Consider the following 13,944-nt stretch of genomic DNA (forward strand, 5'->3'; position numbering starts at 1 on the left):
TTGGTGCCGTTCTAGCTGTGGGCGGCGCTGTTGCAGATTCATCTGGTGGTGGTCATCATGAAAATGACGCCGGTGCATGCGCAGGTCAATCTCCGGTGTCCTTCAGGAAAATGGCGCCGGAGATGGCACATGCGCAGAATGAGATCTCTACTCGTTATTGAGCCGAGATCTTATTCTGCACATGCACCGGCACCATTTTTCTGAAGACTGCCTGTGATGACATCGCATTTATTCTTAATTAGGCCAGACATATTTTTCAGTAGGTCAGGAGACACAGGCCATTTTTCATGAGCCTGAACATTGACTCTTGAATTCATGTTTGTTACAGTTTATTGTGCTGCTATCCTTGGAAGACAGGGACGCAGGGTTATTAAACAATCTGTTTGCTAATATGTTGATTACCCATTGATGGACAAACTTTGCAGGTTGATTGAATACTTGATCAATTAGAAATAACCTCCTCCCACCTCCCCCTAGACATATGGATGATAGCCTGGAGGACTGCTGTGGGTATAAAAATTACCTCTATTCTTCTGCAGAACAGCAGCCAGGGAACAATGGCTCCTACCAGAGAAATACAGATTTGAGACACTCTACAGGACACCAGCTTAAGGGACCATAGGCCCAGCTAGCGGAATACAATGTGCTCCATTGACTCACTGAACCCATGGATACTTTTGGAGAAGCCAGGCTTCTCCAATCAGGTTTCCTGGCCCCATGGAGACGATTGTCCCAACCTGGCTTCTCCAAACATCTCTATGGGGCCAGGTGAGCTGATTGTCCCAATCTGGCTTCTCCAATCAGCTCACCTGGCCACGTACTTCAGTGGACGGTCAACTTCCTAAGCTTGCTGCTTCCCCCTCTCTATTGCTGCCTGCCCAAAGCGGGGGGGCCATTCTTTGGGTAAGTTGGCCCTGGAAGCCCCGAAGTCGCAGATGTACGAATTACTGGCAAGCCAGCGGCAGGACAAGACTCTGTATTTTGTATGATGTTATTGTCTATTGGTGGTTCAATAAAGTATTGCCACACTGTTTTACCCTCACCCTGTGTTTGAGTAGTATTCTGCTAACGGGAAAGAAGTGCAGGCATTCAGTGGGATGAGCCCTGGTTCATGCAGTCTTTCTAAAGACAGCTAGGCCAGCGGGCAAGAGCATGCACTGAGCCTCGTGTCTCCACACCGCTGGAGATCAATCTACGCATGCACCGGTGTCATTTTCATGAAGACCACCACCAGCTGAATCTGTGAGAGCGCCGCCCACAGCTAGAATACCGCCAGCCCAAAATTTAAATGACGAAGCTGATGAATACAACAGAGGCAGCGGAGGGGCCGTGGCTGAGCCATCTGAGGTGAAGACCCTATCCACAGTCCCGCCCCGAGGCACGAATAGATGAGTAAGCTGAAATTTATCATGATGATTTAACGAAAACCAGGCTGCTGATTTTTACACTGAAGGTGTGTGTTCAATAAGTATGACCGCGCCATTCTGCCAATACCTTTAGTTTAACATGGATATTCCTGCTGACAGGTTCTGTTTAAAGGGAATCTGTTAGTAGGATCAAGTCTTCTAAGCTGTCTATATGGGCATGTAGTTCATAGGAAGCTGAATAAAATGAAACCTTGCGGTCTGCAATCCGATGTCTTTTTCCAGAGACATTAATGTTTCTCTTATATGTAATTGAGCTGTTCCAGGCTATGGGCCGGACAGTGATCTGCATGAGAGTCTGCCTCCAGAAATTATTTTGAATGAAGGGGTTGTTACCAGTGTGAGACAAGTGACTAGCAGTGTACAGGAGAACTGAACTTTTGTCTAATTACAAACACATTTGCAGAATCTCTCACAGCTCTGGTGTGTTGTAACCCTGTCTGCCTGTGAGATGGAAGCTGAAGCTTAGAGGAACCTGCAGATGTGTCAGGTATAATCACACACAGCTCTGCAGTGAGATCAGGAGAGCAGAGAGCGGCCATTACACAGCACACCGGTAATGTCCCCTTGTATTTAAAATAAGCTCTGGAGGCAGAATCTTGTGCTGTTATAGTCCGAAAATATATTATAATATACAGCTGCTGCATCCTGCACTGTGCCCGCTGCTAAAGAAAATGAATATTCTCTGCTCCCTACGCCCATGGGTGTTGGGAGCAGTGAATATTAATTTTCCTTAACAGCGCGCACACTGTACCCGCTGCGCGGCCGTGGCTCTGCGGTCATGTGTGCCCGCTATTAAAGACCATGAATATTTACTACAACCCCACTCCCATGGGCGTGGGGAGTAGTGACTATTCATGCTCTTTAATTGCGGGCGCACAGACAACCGAGCCGCGCTGCGGGTACAGTGTGCGCGCTATTAGAGTGAGTGGTTATTGCTCCCCACGTCGATAGTCCTGGCGTGGGGAGCAGTGACTATTCTGGGACAGCATCTCAGTGTGAGGGCGCATGGCAGTGATTCCATGCGCGGCTCACACTGTGAGATCAGTGTCTGCAGCAGAGCAGGAAGCAGCGCTGGTGCCATGAGGAGGTGAGTATAATTGTTTATTTTTCCTTTCACCCATGACGGCACACGTTGAGAGAGGGATCCACCCCACTAAGGACAGGAAACCAACTGAAATAAAAGGCGGTACCTCTCTCCCACTTAAGTTGGTTTCCTATCCTTGATGGGAACCTGTCTTTAGAAGTTCAAGAAGTTTCAAGCTTACCCGGGACCTATTCCAGTTGTGGAAGAGCAGGCTCCAGCCTGTGCAGCGGGTTCCGGGCTCCGGAGGCACCATCCGCAGCTCTCTGGAGCTGTGTCCAAGCGGGTGCAAGTGGTGAGGAGGGCTCGGGCTCCACGCTGGCCGCATGCACGGAGCGGTGTACTTCCGGGTGTGACTCTGTCCCTGACGTCATGGTGCGGAGCACGCTAGGAGAGGCATGCCGGATGACGTCGGGGGGGATCCAATATGGCGGCGCTCTGTAGCGCTCACCGGCCCGTAAGTGAAGCCTCGGCCGGCAGGGGCAAGGTCCGGGTAGGGCACATGAACCGGAGGAGGACCTGGATGGCACCAACCCCTATTTAAGGTGGAGGAGGACAGGTCAATGCTGCTCATGCTCCAGCCATGGTCTGCCATACAGTCTTGGTAACTATGGCAGACCAGGACAGTCAGGAGCAGCAGCAGCTGACCCCTCCACCTCAGCAGCAGCGTCAGCGGAAGCAGCAGGATGACACCCCACAAACAGACAGTCGCTCAAGCAACCGTAGCAGCAACTGTAGAAGCCAGGTGGCGGACGACTCTGTGCCATCCAGAAGGGATTCATCTCATGTCCTTCCCCCAGCCTCCAAATCCGGTACTCCTCAGTGACTTCAGGGGTGAGTGATCTTCGTAAATGTCACCTTGTATTAATGGAAGGTTTATTATGTGCTTCAACCCCTAGGAGCATAAGAAAAGTAGCACCAAAAAGAAACACAGGATGTGTGCCTTATGCCAAATACCCCTTCCTGTAGATTGGCAGAAACAACTTTGTTCAGGTTGTATTGATAGGACCATTGCGGAGAGTACGCCAGATTTCGCAGCTAATCCTGAGGTCCATAATTCGTTCAGAGGTGCAAGGCTCCCTGAAGGGTTTGCTTAAAGGGAAGAAAAGGTCTCATAAGGAAATCTCCTCCAACTATGATTCTTCTTCCCAGTCAGAGAGACAATATCTCAGTGATTCATCGTCCTTCTCCTCTTCAGATAGTGGTAGACCCTACTTCCCTATTGAGACAAAGTAGACAAGGCTGTTAGATGCACTATGGGGTTAAAAGATGCAAGAGCAGCCAAAACCCTTGAGGGGATATTAAGTTTGCCGGACTAGAAGAGAAAAAGACGCACATTCCCAGTAAATCCTAGAATTCAGGCCTTTATCGACCGAGAATGGAGGAAACCTGAGAAAACGGAGGCATTACCTTCATCCTCATTCCTAAGAGGAAATACCCCTTTGAGGATAACGATTCTGAATCTTGGGACAAAATCCCCAAGGTTCATGGCGCGGTAGCTCGGTCCTCTAAAAAATCATATCTACCTCTAGAGGATTCAGGCGTCCTCAAAGATGCGCTAGATAAAAAGGTAGACTCCTGCCTGCGTCACACATGTGAAGCAGCAGTGGGAGGCCTTAAGCTGGCAATAGCAGGCACCTGTGTAGCCAAGTCACTCATAGTATAGTTACAGCATTTAGAAGACCAGCTTAAAGATAAGAGAACTCCCAGAGAGAAAATCCTGTCTAATTTACCTCTAATGCAGGCAGCATCTGCCTTCCTCGCTGATACCTCAGCGGATTCGGTTAAGCTGTCAGCCAAGTTGGCGAACCTGTCAAATGCAGCCAGGCGAACATTGTGGCTCAAGGGGTGCCCAGGAGACTTGCAGTCAAAGCACAAGCTATTCTCTCTCCCATGCGACAGCAAGTTCCTATTTGGCCAATAGCTGGACGATCTTTTGGAAAAAGCAGGTGATAGGAAAAAAGGTTTTCCAGGATTCTCAGGGGATACAAAAAGGTCTTAATTTCCGACGAAGAAATTTAACCGGGGTCGCCCTCCGGGAGACAGGAAGAGCTGGGATTCCAGAACTAAGAAGGAGTCAGGTTATATGTTTTGGAGGACCATCCTCCTCCACGACTAAGAAGTCGCCTTGAAGGTGGAAATATTGGCCCTAGTAGAAAAACAAGTCCTTCACAAGGTTCCAGACACACAAAAAGGAAGAGGATTTTATTCCCCCCTCTTCAAATGGGTCCTTAAGGACCATTATCAACCTCAAAAGCCTAAACCAACTAGTGGAGAATCAGACGTTCAAAATGGAATCGGTGAACTTGGCAGTAAAACTCCACCACCATAATTGCTTCATGGCAGTAATCTACCTAAAGGATGCCTGTTACCACGTCCCAATCCATCCAGCCTACCAAAAATACCTAATACCTCATACAAGGGAAACTAAGACATTTCCAATTCACTGCCCTATCATTCGGTCTCTCAATAGCTCCGAGAGTTTTCACCAAACTCATAGCAGAGATGACAGCCTTCCTACAGATCAGGAATGTGGTGATCATTCCCTACCTGGACGATTTTCTTGTCGTAGGAAGATCGGAGGACCACTGTTCCACTCAACTGTTAGAGGTCATGGCAGTTTTTACAATGGCTGGGATGGTTAATAAATTCTCAAAAATCGAGACTGACTCCCTGAAGGGCTCAAATCTAACTCCAAATTCTCCTCTCCCAAGCCTGCTTCCTTCCAGAGGACAAAGTATGCAAAATAATCAATTTGGCCACATAAGCCATCGGATCTCTTGCAATGTCTTTGAGAGAAGCAATGTTCCTACTAGGTTCCATGACATCCTGTCTTCCAGCAGTCAGATGGGCTCAAGGTCATAGGAGGCTTCTTCAGTGGCAGGCTCTGTCAGCTCAGAGATCCTTAAATTAATTTTCCTCCTCTAAAACCTAGGTGCATCTTATGGTCAGGTGTATCTTTATAGTCTGAAAAATAATAGTACATAGTAGGAAAAAAACTCTTAACCCTGCCCTGTTGGCCAAGGGGGTGAAGCTTCTGTTGGCCACCGACCAAAAGTGGAACTGATTAACAGTAATTTACCCCTTTCTTCTCCGTAGGATTTCTACAAGACTAACAAGTCTGTGAGGGCAAATAATTTTTCTCCTTGGATTTAAACATTCATTTCTAGATTTAGTCAATCACTTATCTGTAATAAAGAGCTAGAGATAATCTATGGGGCTTTTTTTTTTTTTTTTATCATATTCTTTTTATTAAACACTAGCTGTACCCGGCCACGCTTTGCTGTGACTCAGTCTGGTTAAATGGAAAAGAAAGAAAGAAAAGAGCACACGTTTCTAAAATATTTAATTTCACAATGCTTGTGGGTATACAATATTTTTTGTTGTTCCACTGTCTGTGTAGATATAGAGATTGTCTGTCTGGTTTGCCGACTCTAGAAACACGCAACATATAACTGTCCATGTGAGAAACAATCCATGTCTAGATTTAAACCGCACTATTCTAAAGATTGGCCCTGAGCTTTGTTGATGGGAATTGCAATCTCTTAAATTGAAATGGCATATCTGTTGGAATCATAGCAATGCGAGGAATGAGAACATGTTCATCTTTGAAAGATCCCTTCAAGATTGTTGCTTCAACAACGTTGCTCATTTAATTGAGGGAATGTGACAGGACGGGGCACAGAGATGAAGGCAAGTGGCAGCAGAGGAGGAGTGGGTGATCTGCTTGACATGTCCCGGGCTGGTACCGGCCAGATCACAGCACCGGTGGCGCAATGGGATTTGCACTCGCTCACTATCCGCCCACTGCTGCGAGGCTCGGGCCCAGCTCAGCGCCCAGAGTGGAGACCGTGGCCTGCGCCTCTCTGTGCATCTTCCCTCCCTTGCTTGTTGCGCAGTCGGAAATAAGATTCACCTGTCGGAGAAGAAACCGCAGCAGCAGCAGTGGTGCTGGAGAGCAGAGGCGGCTGCCTCTCAGGCGATGGTGGTGATGAGCATTAGCGTCTTTCGGCCTCGAACAAACGGTCTCGTCATTCCCGTCCCAACCCCCACGGGGGACACGAGAGGAGCAGAGCAAAGGCAGCGGCTGGGGTGAATGAAGGAGAGGGAGAAGGGTTTATGAATGAGATGTCACGAAGGGGGGTAGAATGCCGGGCGGCCGAGGAGAGTCAGCCTGGGACTGAGCTCTTAACAGCCCCCCCTCTTGCTGTTGGTTTTGCGTCCAACAGCTGGTATATAAAAACATAGTAGGTATATAAAAAACATGCGTGTATTTGAATGCAACGTTCTAATGCAAATTTCAAAGCAATTTGTGAAGAACTTTCGGAGATTTAAGATTTTGAACAAAACAACATTTTACATTTTTATTTAGATAGATTATTCAAATAATTACAACCACAGGGAATATCTCCCCAAATAAATAACGTACAAAAACATAAAAAATGATGACTCCCTCTCCCCTCCCTTTCGAAACACAAGTCCTGGAACCGTTTTTATATAGGAAAATTAGTTTCTTCTGTATTCCATATTTTGTCATTTTCGTATATGCCAATAAGACTAAGAGTAATTCCTTTGATTCAGTGTGTAAAGATAAGTTATCTGCCATCCAGCAAATGTCCAATTACACTGTTTATTACAAGCCTAAAAAGGGAAAGTTACCGTAGTTTACTGTAGAGGTGAAAATATATTTTCTAGCAGGATTCTCAACAGTAAACCCGGGGTGTTGATCAAAAGACCACAAATAGTATAAAAAAAATTTTTTAATCACATTTCTTTTCTATAGAAATCCCTTTTTTAAATGTAAAAACCTATTTACTCTATTAATAAATTCACCAGTGGATGGTGTTGTAGGTTGCATCCAGTGAGAAGCAATAGTTTTACTTGCAGTATTCAGTATTCTGGTCATAACAGTTTCCACCGGATGCTCCTCAGGGAGATCTGATGTGTCTCCCAATATACATTTTTTTTCGGCTCTGAGTTCCTTACTATACCATAAATTCTGTTAATTATATCTAGAACATCTTTCCAGAACTATCCAATATTATTGCATTCCCACATCATATGCATTAGGTAAAGCACCATCTCGGGCAGTTAGAATTTTTCCCGAGGATTAGGATTATGCCATATGGCCAGTTCTTTAGTCTTAAACTGACCAGTGTAGGCATGTCTGAGTTGCAGAAATCAATAGAACTGGCGATTAGCTATGTTAAACTTACTTTGCAACTGCTCAAAATTCTTTAATATATTCCCTGATTGGATTTGGGCCACATTATGAATACACCTCTCTCTTGCCACTCGGAGCAACCCTCCAGCTTCACGAACTCCGGCAACAGGGAATTGTCCCAGAGTGGCGTGACTACTGTGCAACTGTTACCATTCAGCAAATTCTTCCCTCTGTCCCACACTTTGTATATCATCGACAATGTTGGTAAATGGGATGTTGTTTTCCAGCTTTTCCCTGCCTCTACAAAGTAAATGGGTATAAGTCAAGGAGTTATCCGTTTGACTAATTGTCCACATTTCACCTGGTCATGTCCCTGATCCCATCCTTTCAACTGTTGCATATGGGCAGCTAGATTATAAACCCAAGCATTGGGAATAGCGAGGCCCCCATCTGTTTTGTACGTTTGAAGATGCTCTAACTTTATTATAATGTCAGTATCCATTAGTGTTAAAATGATGGTGCCTCCATATTATAAAGGGGCTTATCCTATGTTATTTTGGTTTCTTCTCTGTATGACAGGCGGTTGATAGTACGGGTTTACAATACAGATGCACTACTGGTACATACTGATGTAATGTGGCTTGATATTGTTGGCCTTCTTTTTCTTTGACACTTAGAAATACAATTCTTTATTACAGCTTCTCCTGCAAAAAGTGATGCAAGTTCTGTTGACATATATGATGGATTGGACATATCAACTTTAACAGGTAATTGTTCTAGTTGACTGCTTACCTGTACAAGCAATGCAGGTATTTTCTCAATAAAACAAAATATATTGCATAGCACATGCTTAAGTCATAATTTTATTATAGATATTACACGACATAATTTTTTTTCTTTCTTTCTTTCAGAGCAAGCAGTTGAAAAAAGCAGTCCTTCAAGAAACTGCTTGGACCTCTATGAAGAAATCCTCACAGAAGAAGGAACTGCTAAAGAAACTTCATTCAATGATGTATGAATTATTTCATGGAAGTCACATTGAGTAAAATCTCTGTATTATTAGCAGTTAATTTGCTACCCGTGGAGGGTTGCCAGTAAGACTCCCTACACAGCGGGTTTCCTTTGGGAGAGCGAGTTCCACTTTCTCAAAGCTGTGCCGAGAGCATTGCATTCACCCAGAGCAACTCTGTTCTACAATGATGAGGGGGCAATCACTCCAAACCTACAATATCTGCCAGTGGATGGGTGTCTGGCTTGGCTAATTTTCATTCATGTTCCAATGCTTGTAAGGTTATGTGCACACTACATCTGTTTAAAACATTTAAAAATGCCCTTTTTTTCTGCTCCTTTTAGGTAGTCTCCTGAGTATTTTTACCTTTTTATTCACCAGTTTTTAAGTGTGCTTGTTTTTTTTTCCTTTGTGCTTTTTTTACAGTGTTTTTATGATGTGTTTTTTTTTTTTTTTTTTTTTGTTTGTTTTTTAAGCAATGAACAAAACGCTGCTTTTTTTTTTTTGTTTTGTTTTTTTTGTGGCAGAAATACTGAAAAACAGCACAAAGAAAAAAAAAAAAGCTCTTGAGCATCTTCTGACTATCTTTTTATCCTTCCCTTTGACTTGTATTGATTATCTTTTTTGTGGAAAACACTTTAGGAATGGACATGTTACTTCTTGTAAATGGAGTAATAATGATTCCAGCTCACCGTTGACATTTACCCAATCCGTTCCGAGCTCTGATACTGGCTCTGCCACGGCCAAAATGTGCAAATAAGGAGTAAAGGAATCCAGCTAAAATTCATACAAAGAACATCTGGTAAGATGATAGCAAGTGGATTAGCGCTGGCATCTATGCGTTTCAAGTTCAGCACGGTGGCTCAGTGGTTAGCACTGTTGCCTTGCAGCGCTGGGGTCCTGAGTTCAAATCCCACCAAGGACAACATCTGCAAGGAGTTTGTATGTTCTCCCGTGTTTGCGTGCGTTTCCTCCCACATTCCAAAGACCTTCTGATAAGGAGTTTAGATTGTGAGCCCCAATGGGGACAGTTCCAATTTTGTCTGTGAAGTGCTGTGGAATTAATGACGCCTATATAAGTGAGTAAAATAAATAAGTGTTAACATACCCTTAATCATGATGCCTCAACAAAGTAACTGATGCATTTACTTATGTTCCTATTCCTGTGTCGCCTTTGGTTGGATAATTAACACACATGATAAAATCACATTGTAACATGCAAAAATTGTGAATTTAAGAAGTTTGTAGTCACCTCCTGATATTAAATGTTATTAGAAAGTTTGTTTCTATGATAATATAATTTCTTTTACTAAATTGTATTCTCGAGACATTCAAATAATCTTCTTATACATTTTCAACACCATATTAGTTGGTTTCTAAGATACACAAACAGAAAATGCATTTCTTTGGATAGTTTGTTAAAGCATGTGATATAGATTCAATACAGAATGCACGTTTTAAATAATTAGCAATATTGCACTCCTATGACATATTTGGATTGCTGGTTCATAAGCATTTTTTAAACCTGTATTTTTTATTATATAAAAAAAAATCCCATTATTTTAATAAGAGTGCATCTAGCCAAAAGAGAGAAACTTACTGAATCCAGAGCACTTTCACCGCACAAATTTCTGAGCCCACTTGGCTCTATTGGCAGCGAATGATTGTCCTGAAGTCTGCTCGGCACATCCAAAATTTATGAGCACACTATACTATAGGGGTCGACAGATCTAATAAAGAGTGGGTAGCAAAGCTTCTGCACAGAGCCGCAGTCAGACACGGTGTCTGCATCGACTGACTAGCTCTATACTAGACCTAAAATACCGACATGCTAGAAGTATGGTATATAGTAATGTAACATGATGTCTTGTTTTCAAATTTAACCCTGTAAGTACTCTGGTATTAAGTTTAAGGATCCACCATGCCTCCCTATTTCTGAGCACGCGATCCAGGTCTCCTCTTCTTGCATGTTGTTTTTTTTGTTTTCTGTTGCATATATTTTAAGTGGCCAAGCTACTATTGTGGCAGTTAATAAAATGTCTAGAGGCCTGTGACATAGTTGTAATATTACTGGCATATTTAATGTCATATAAATGTTCTCTTACTCTAGTTCTAACTTGCCGTCTTGTGCTGCCCACATATTGTAAATTGTAAGCTGTACATTCAATTATGTATATGAAAAATTGTTTTACAGTTCAGAAAAGATTTAATAGGAAAACAATTTTTTCCTGCTGAATTTACAAAATTGTCATTTTTTTTTTTACATGAGGGCACATATTGCAGGATCGAAACCGAGCCCTTAATACCAGCAATTGGCTTCACTTATCTCCCAAAACTCAAACAAATCTAGGGGATAAGATGTTACCCAGTGAGGTAGCTCGCCATGCCAAATTTAACTTTTTTTTGATTGTCCTGAGGAAGAAGTCAGATGGACTCTGAAACGCATTGACATTAAACCACTTTTTCCTCGGATCTCTTGGGTCGTGTATAAATCAGCGTAAATCAAAAATCGACCGTACCCTGGTAGCTCTCTGAATTCATGCGAGGATATTGCTGTTGCTGACATTTTCTCCTCATCAGTGGTTGTCATACACAACTACGGATGAGTGGACCCATGGGAGTACGAATTCTAGTACCCGACCCGAACTGTATTCCAAAGTTCGGTGCGGGTACCAGAACTGTACCCGAACTTGAACCCGAACCCCATTGAAAACGATGGAAACCCAAACTTTGGATCTAGGAAAGAAAAAAAAATAATTCTCTTCTTTCTCCTCTCCTCTCACTCTCTTCCCCCGGAACTCCGATCATCGCCACGGACTTCCGGGTAGGGCTGTGGAGTCGGTAAGCCAAACCTCCGTCTCCTCAATTTCCATGCCACTGACTCCCTCATACATGGCTCATGTAAGTGATAAATTTACTGTAGCACAGATTAATCTCAGCTAAAAGTCTAGACCCTTAGATCAGGAATAGGACAGACATTAATAGGACATTTCATAACTTTCCCAAATTCTTCTGAAAAAAATATTCCCCACAAACTGCATTGAACTACTGTACCCAATTTATTATATATTTTCGGAGTCGGTCCATTTTATTCAGACTCCACCAAAATGGGCTACGACTGACTCCATAGCGCTGCTTCCGGGGAAAGTCCATGTTCAGAGTTGATCACCGGACACTAACTCTCTGGGACGAGCGCTGAACTTTTAGTCCAGGTTTGTGTATCTCTATACACAACCATTCCAGGTGAGTTTAAACCCCTTTTTTTCCTCACTAAATTACTTGGATAAGACCCTACTGCGCTTTGCATTTTTTTTTTTTTTTCATCAACAACAAAATTTCTCATGTCATATATTGTCAGGAGGTGACTACAATTTTTTACATTTACAGTTTTTGTAGGTTATTTTTTGTATGTTTATAATGTGATTTTATCATGTTTATCCAACTGGTGGCAACACTGGAATAGGAACCTATGTAAATGCATCAGTTACTTTTGTTGAGGCATCATGATAAAGGGGGCGTTGACACCTGAAACGTGTAGACGCCAGTGATATGCTAGCGCTAATCCACTCACTATCCTCTCACCAGTATGAATTTTATTTGAATAAAGAAGAACCTGTTCGTTGAGCTGGATTACTTTCCTCCTTATTTGCACTTGTAATGTTTGCCGTTTTTTGAAAGCCTAAGCGTTTAAAAGAATCTCAAAAGCCTGAACATATGAACAGCAAGTCTTCTCTTTTTTTTTTTTGCATTAGAATGTAATATGTTCATTCTTTTGAGCGGTGTTTTTTTTGCATAGTTTTATGTGAAAAAAAACTGTGAAAAAAGATACAATGTGAACACACCCTTAAAGGGTCAGATATTGACTTGGAGCATTGCCAATACAAATCTACACAGCAAGTTCCCTTAAGGAGAGCTAACGTCTCTCCGCTTCCCCCAAGAAAGATGGTGCCACCAGCAGGAATTGGAACAAGCATTAGTTACTCCCTTTGTCCTGTATAGGGATTTGCCTTCTTACATGCCAGCGCTTGTGTTACACACTTATACATATCATTTATGAATGTGGCTCCACTTAATAGGTAAAGTCTGGCTTTATTTCCTCCAGATTTTGCATCTATCATTTGTTTAAATCTTGTACATCATCTTCTTTTTTTTTTTTTTTTTTTTGCTTTGACAGCTAAGTGCTGAATATGAGAAGTGCCAGAAACAAATGAAGCAATTGATTACAAGACTGAAGGAAATGAAGTCTATGGTAAGGCATCATTTAAAATTATTTCAGTCTGATTTTTCACTATTATCTGCCTACTATTTAGCCATATTTGACTTGGTAAACTTGACTCTAGAGGGGATCCCTTTACTGAAAGAATGCCCATCCCCACTCAGCAATTAGCTGATTGTCCAGGTCTAGCTCCTGAAACCCTGGCCAAACATCTGATACTGCCAATAGCCAGTCACACTCAATCTGCTGGAGGAATTGTGAAATATACATCAATATTATCTGTCACCTGTTCTCATGATTAGTCATAACATGTGTAATATAAGGCCAAGCTACGCCTTAGTTTAACTTGATGCATGTTATTATAGCGCTGGTGTAAGGGAGTTAACGGCACATACAGTACAAGCTGAATTTGAAACTAATTTTTTTATTGCAGAAATTTCTTTAATAAATCTGATGTTTCATCAAAGTGCTATTCATTTTTGTCACAGACCGATTGACTTACATTGGCAAGTTTGATCCATGGCTCGGATAAGAAAACTGACTTATTTATTTTATTTTTTTTGCCAGCGCTCGGTCTGCAAAAAACATACAGCCATGTGAGCAGCATCATAAATTATTCTGAAAAAAATGTATGTCCCACATATCTCAGACATTTGTGGCTTATGTCCCAGATGCAGGTTGCCCTGGACTTGATTAAAACTAGATAGGGAGTGTAACATGCCGAATCCTGACTGTTATATACACACTGCTGCATTTTGCGTACTTGCGATTTATGTGCAATCACCTTTCTCTTCTCTCAATTGAAACTGTTGAGAGAAGCGGAAAAGAAATGGGCCGACAAACATTTTTGCATCAACTGTATTGATGATTTGCTTGTGTCCGCTCCTGTGTTTGTCTCTAAAATCAAAATTAAAGTGGCCATAAAAACTACTGTCATGATTTCAACCTCCTGACATTTTGAGCTTGTATATTCCCAAAAATTGGGACCAGTAAGCTCTAGCCAGAAGTATAGCAACGGATGCTGATGATGGAGTGAACCCCATTTCA

The 13,944-nt window shown here is 42.6% G+C and overlaps 1 protein-coding gene across 2 annotated transcripts in view; it reads left to right on the forward strand.

Annotated features, from left to right (window-relative positions):
* CASP8AP2 (caspase 8 associated protein 2) overlaps window positions 1–13,944 on the forward strand; it is a 35,788-nt gene that overhangs the window by 7,533 nt on the left and 14,311 nt on the right. For both annotated transcript variants that reach the window (XM_073675708.1, XM_073675709.1), the window contains exons 3-5: window positions 8,371–8,439; window positions 8,584–8,684; window positions 12,856–12,930. In XM_073675708.1, the coding sequence (XP_073531809.1) occupies window positions 8,371–8,439; window positions 8,584–8,684; window positions 12,856–12,930 (245 nt within the window). The remainder of the gene's footprint in view (window positions 1–8,370; window positions 8,440–8,583; window positions 8,685–12,855; window positions 12,931–13,944) is intronic.

Source organism: Phyllobates terribilis, unplaced genomic scaffold (genome assembly GCF_046119375.1).
Source record: "Phyllobates terribilis strain yellow unplaced genomic scaffold, ASM4611937v1 Scaffold_3__8_contigs__length_932513732, whole genome shotgun sequence".
Classification (NCBI taxonomy): Eukaryota; Metazoa; Chordata; class Amphibia; order Anura; family Dendrobatidae; genus Phyllobates; species Phyllobates terribilis.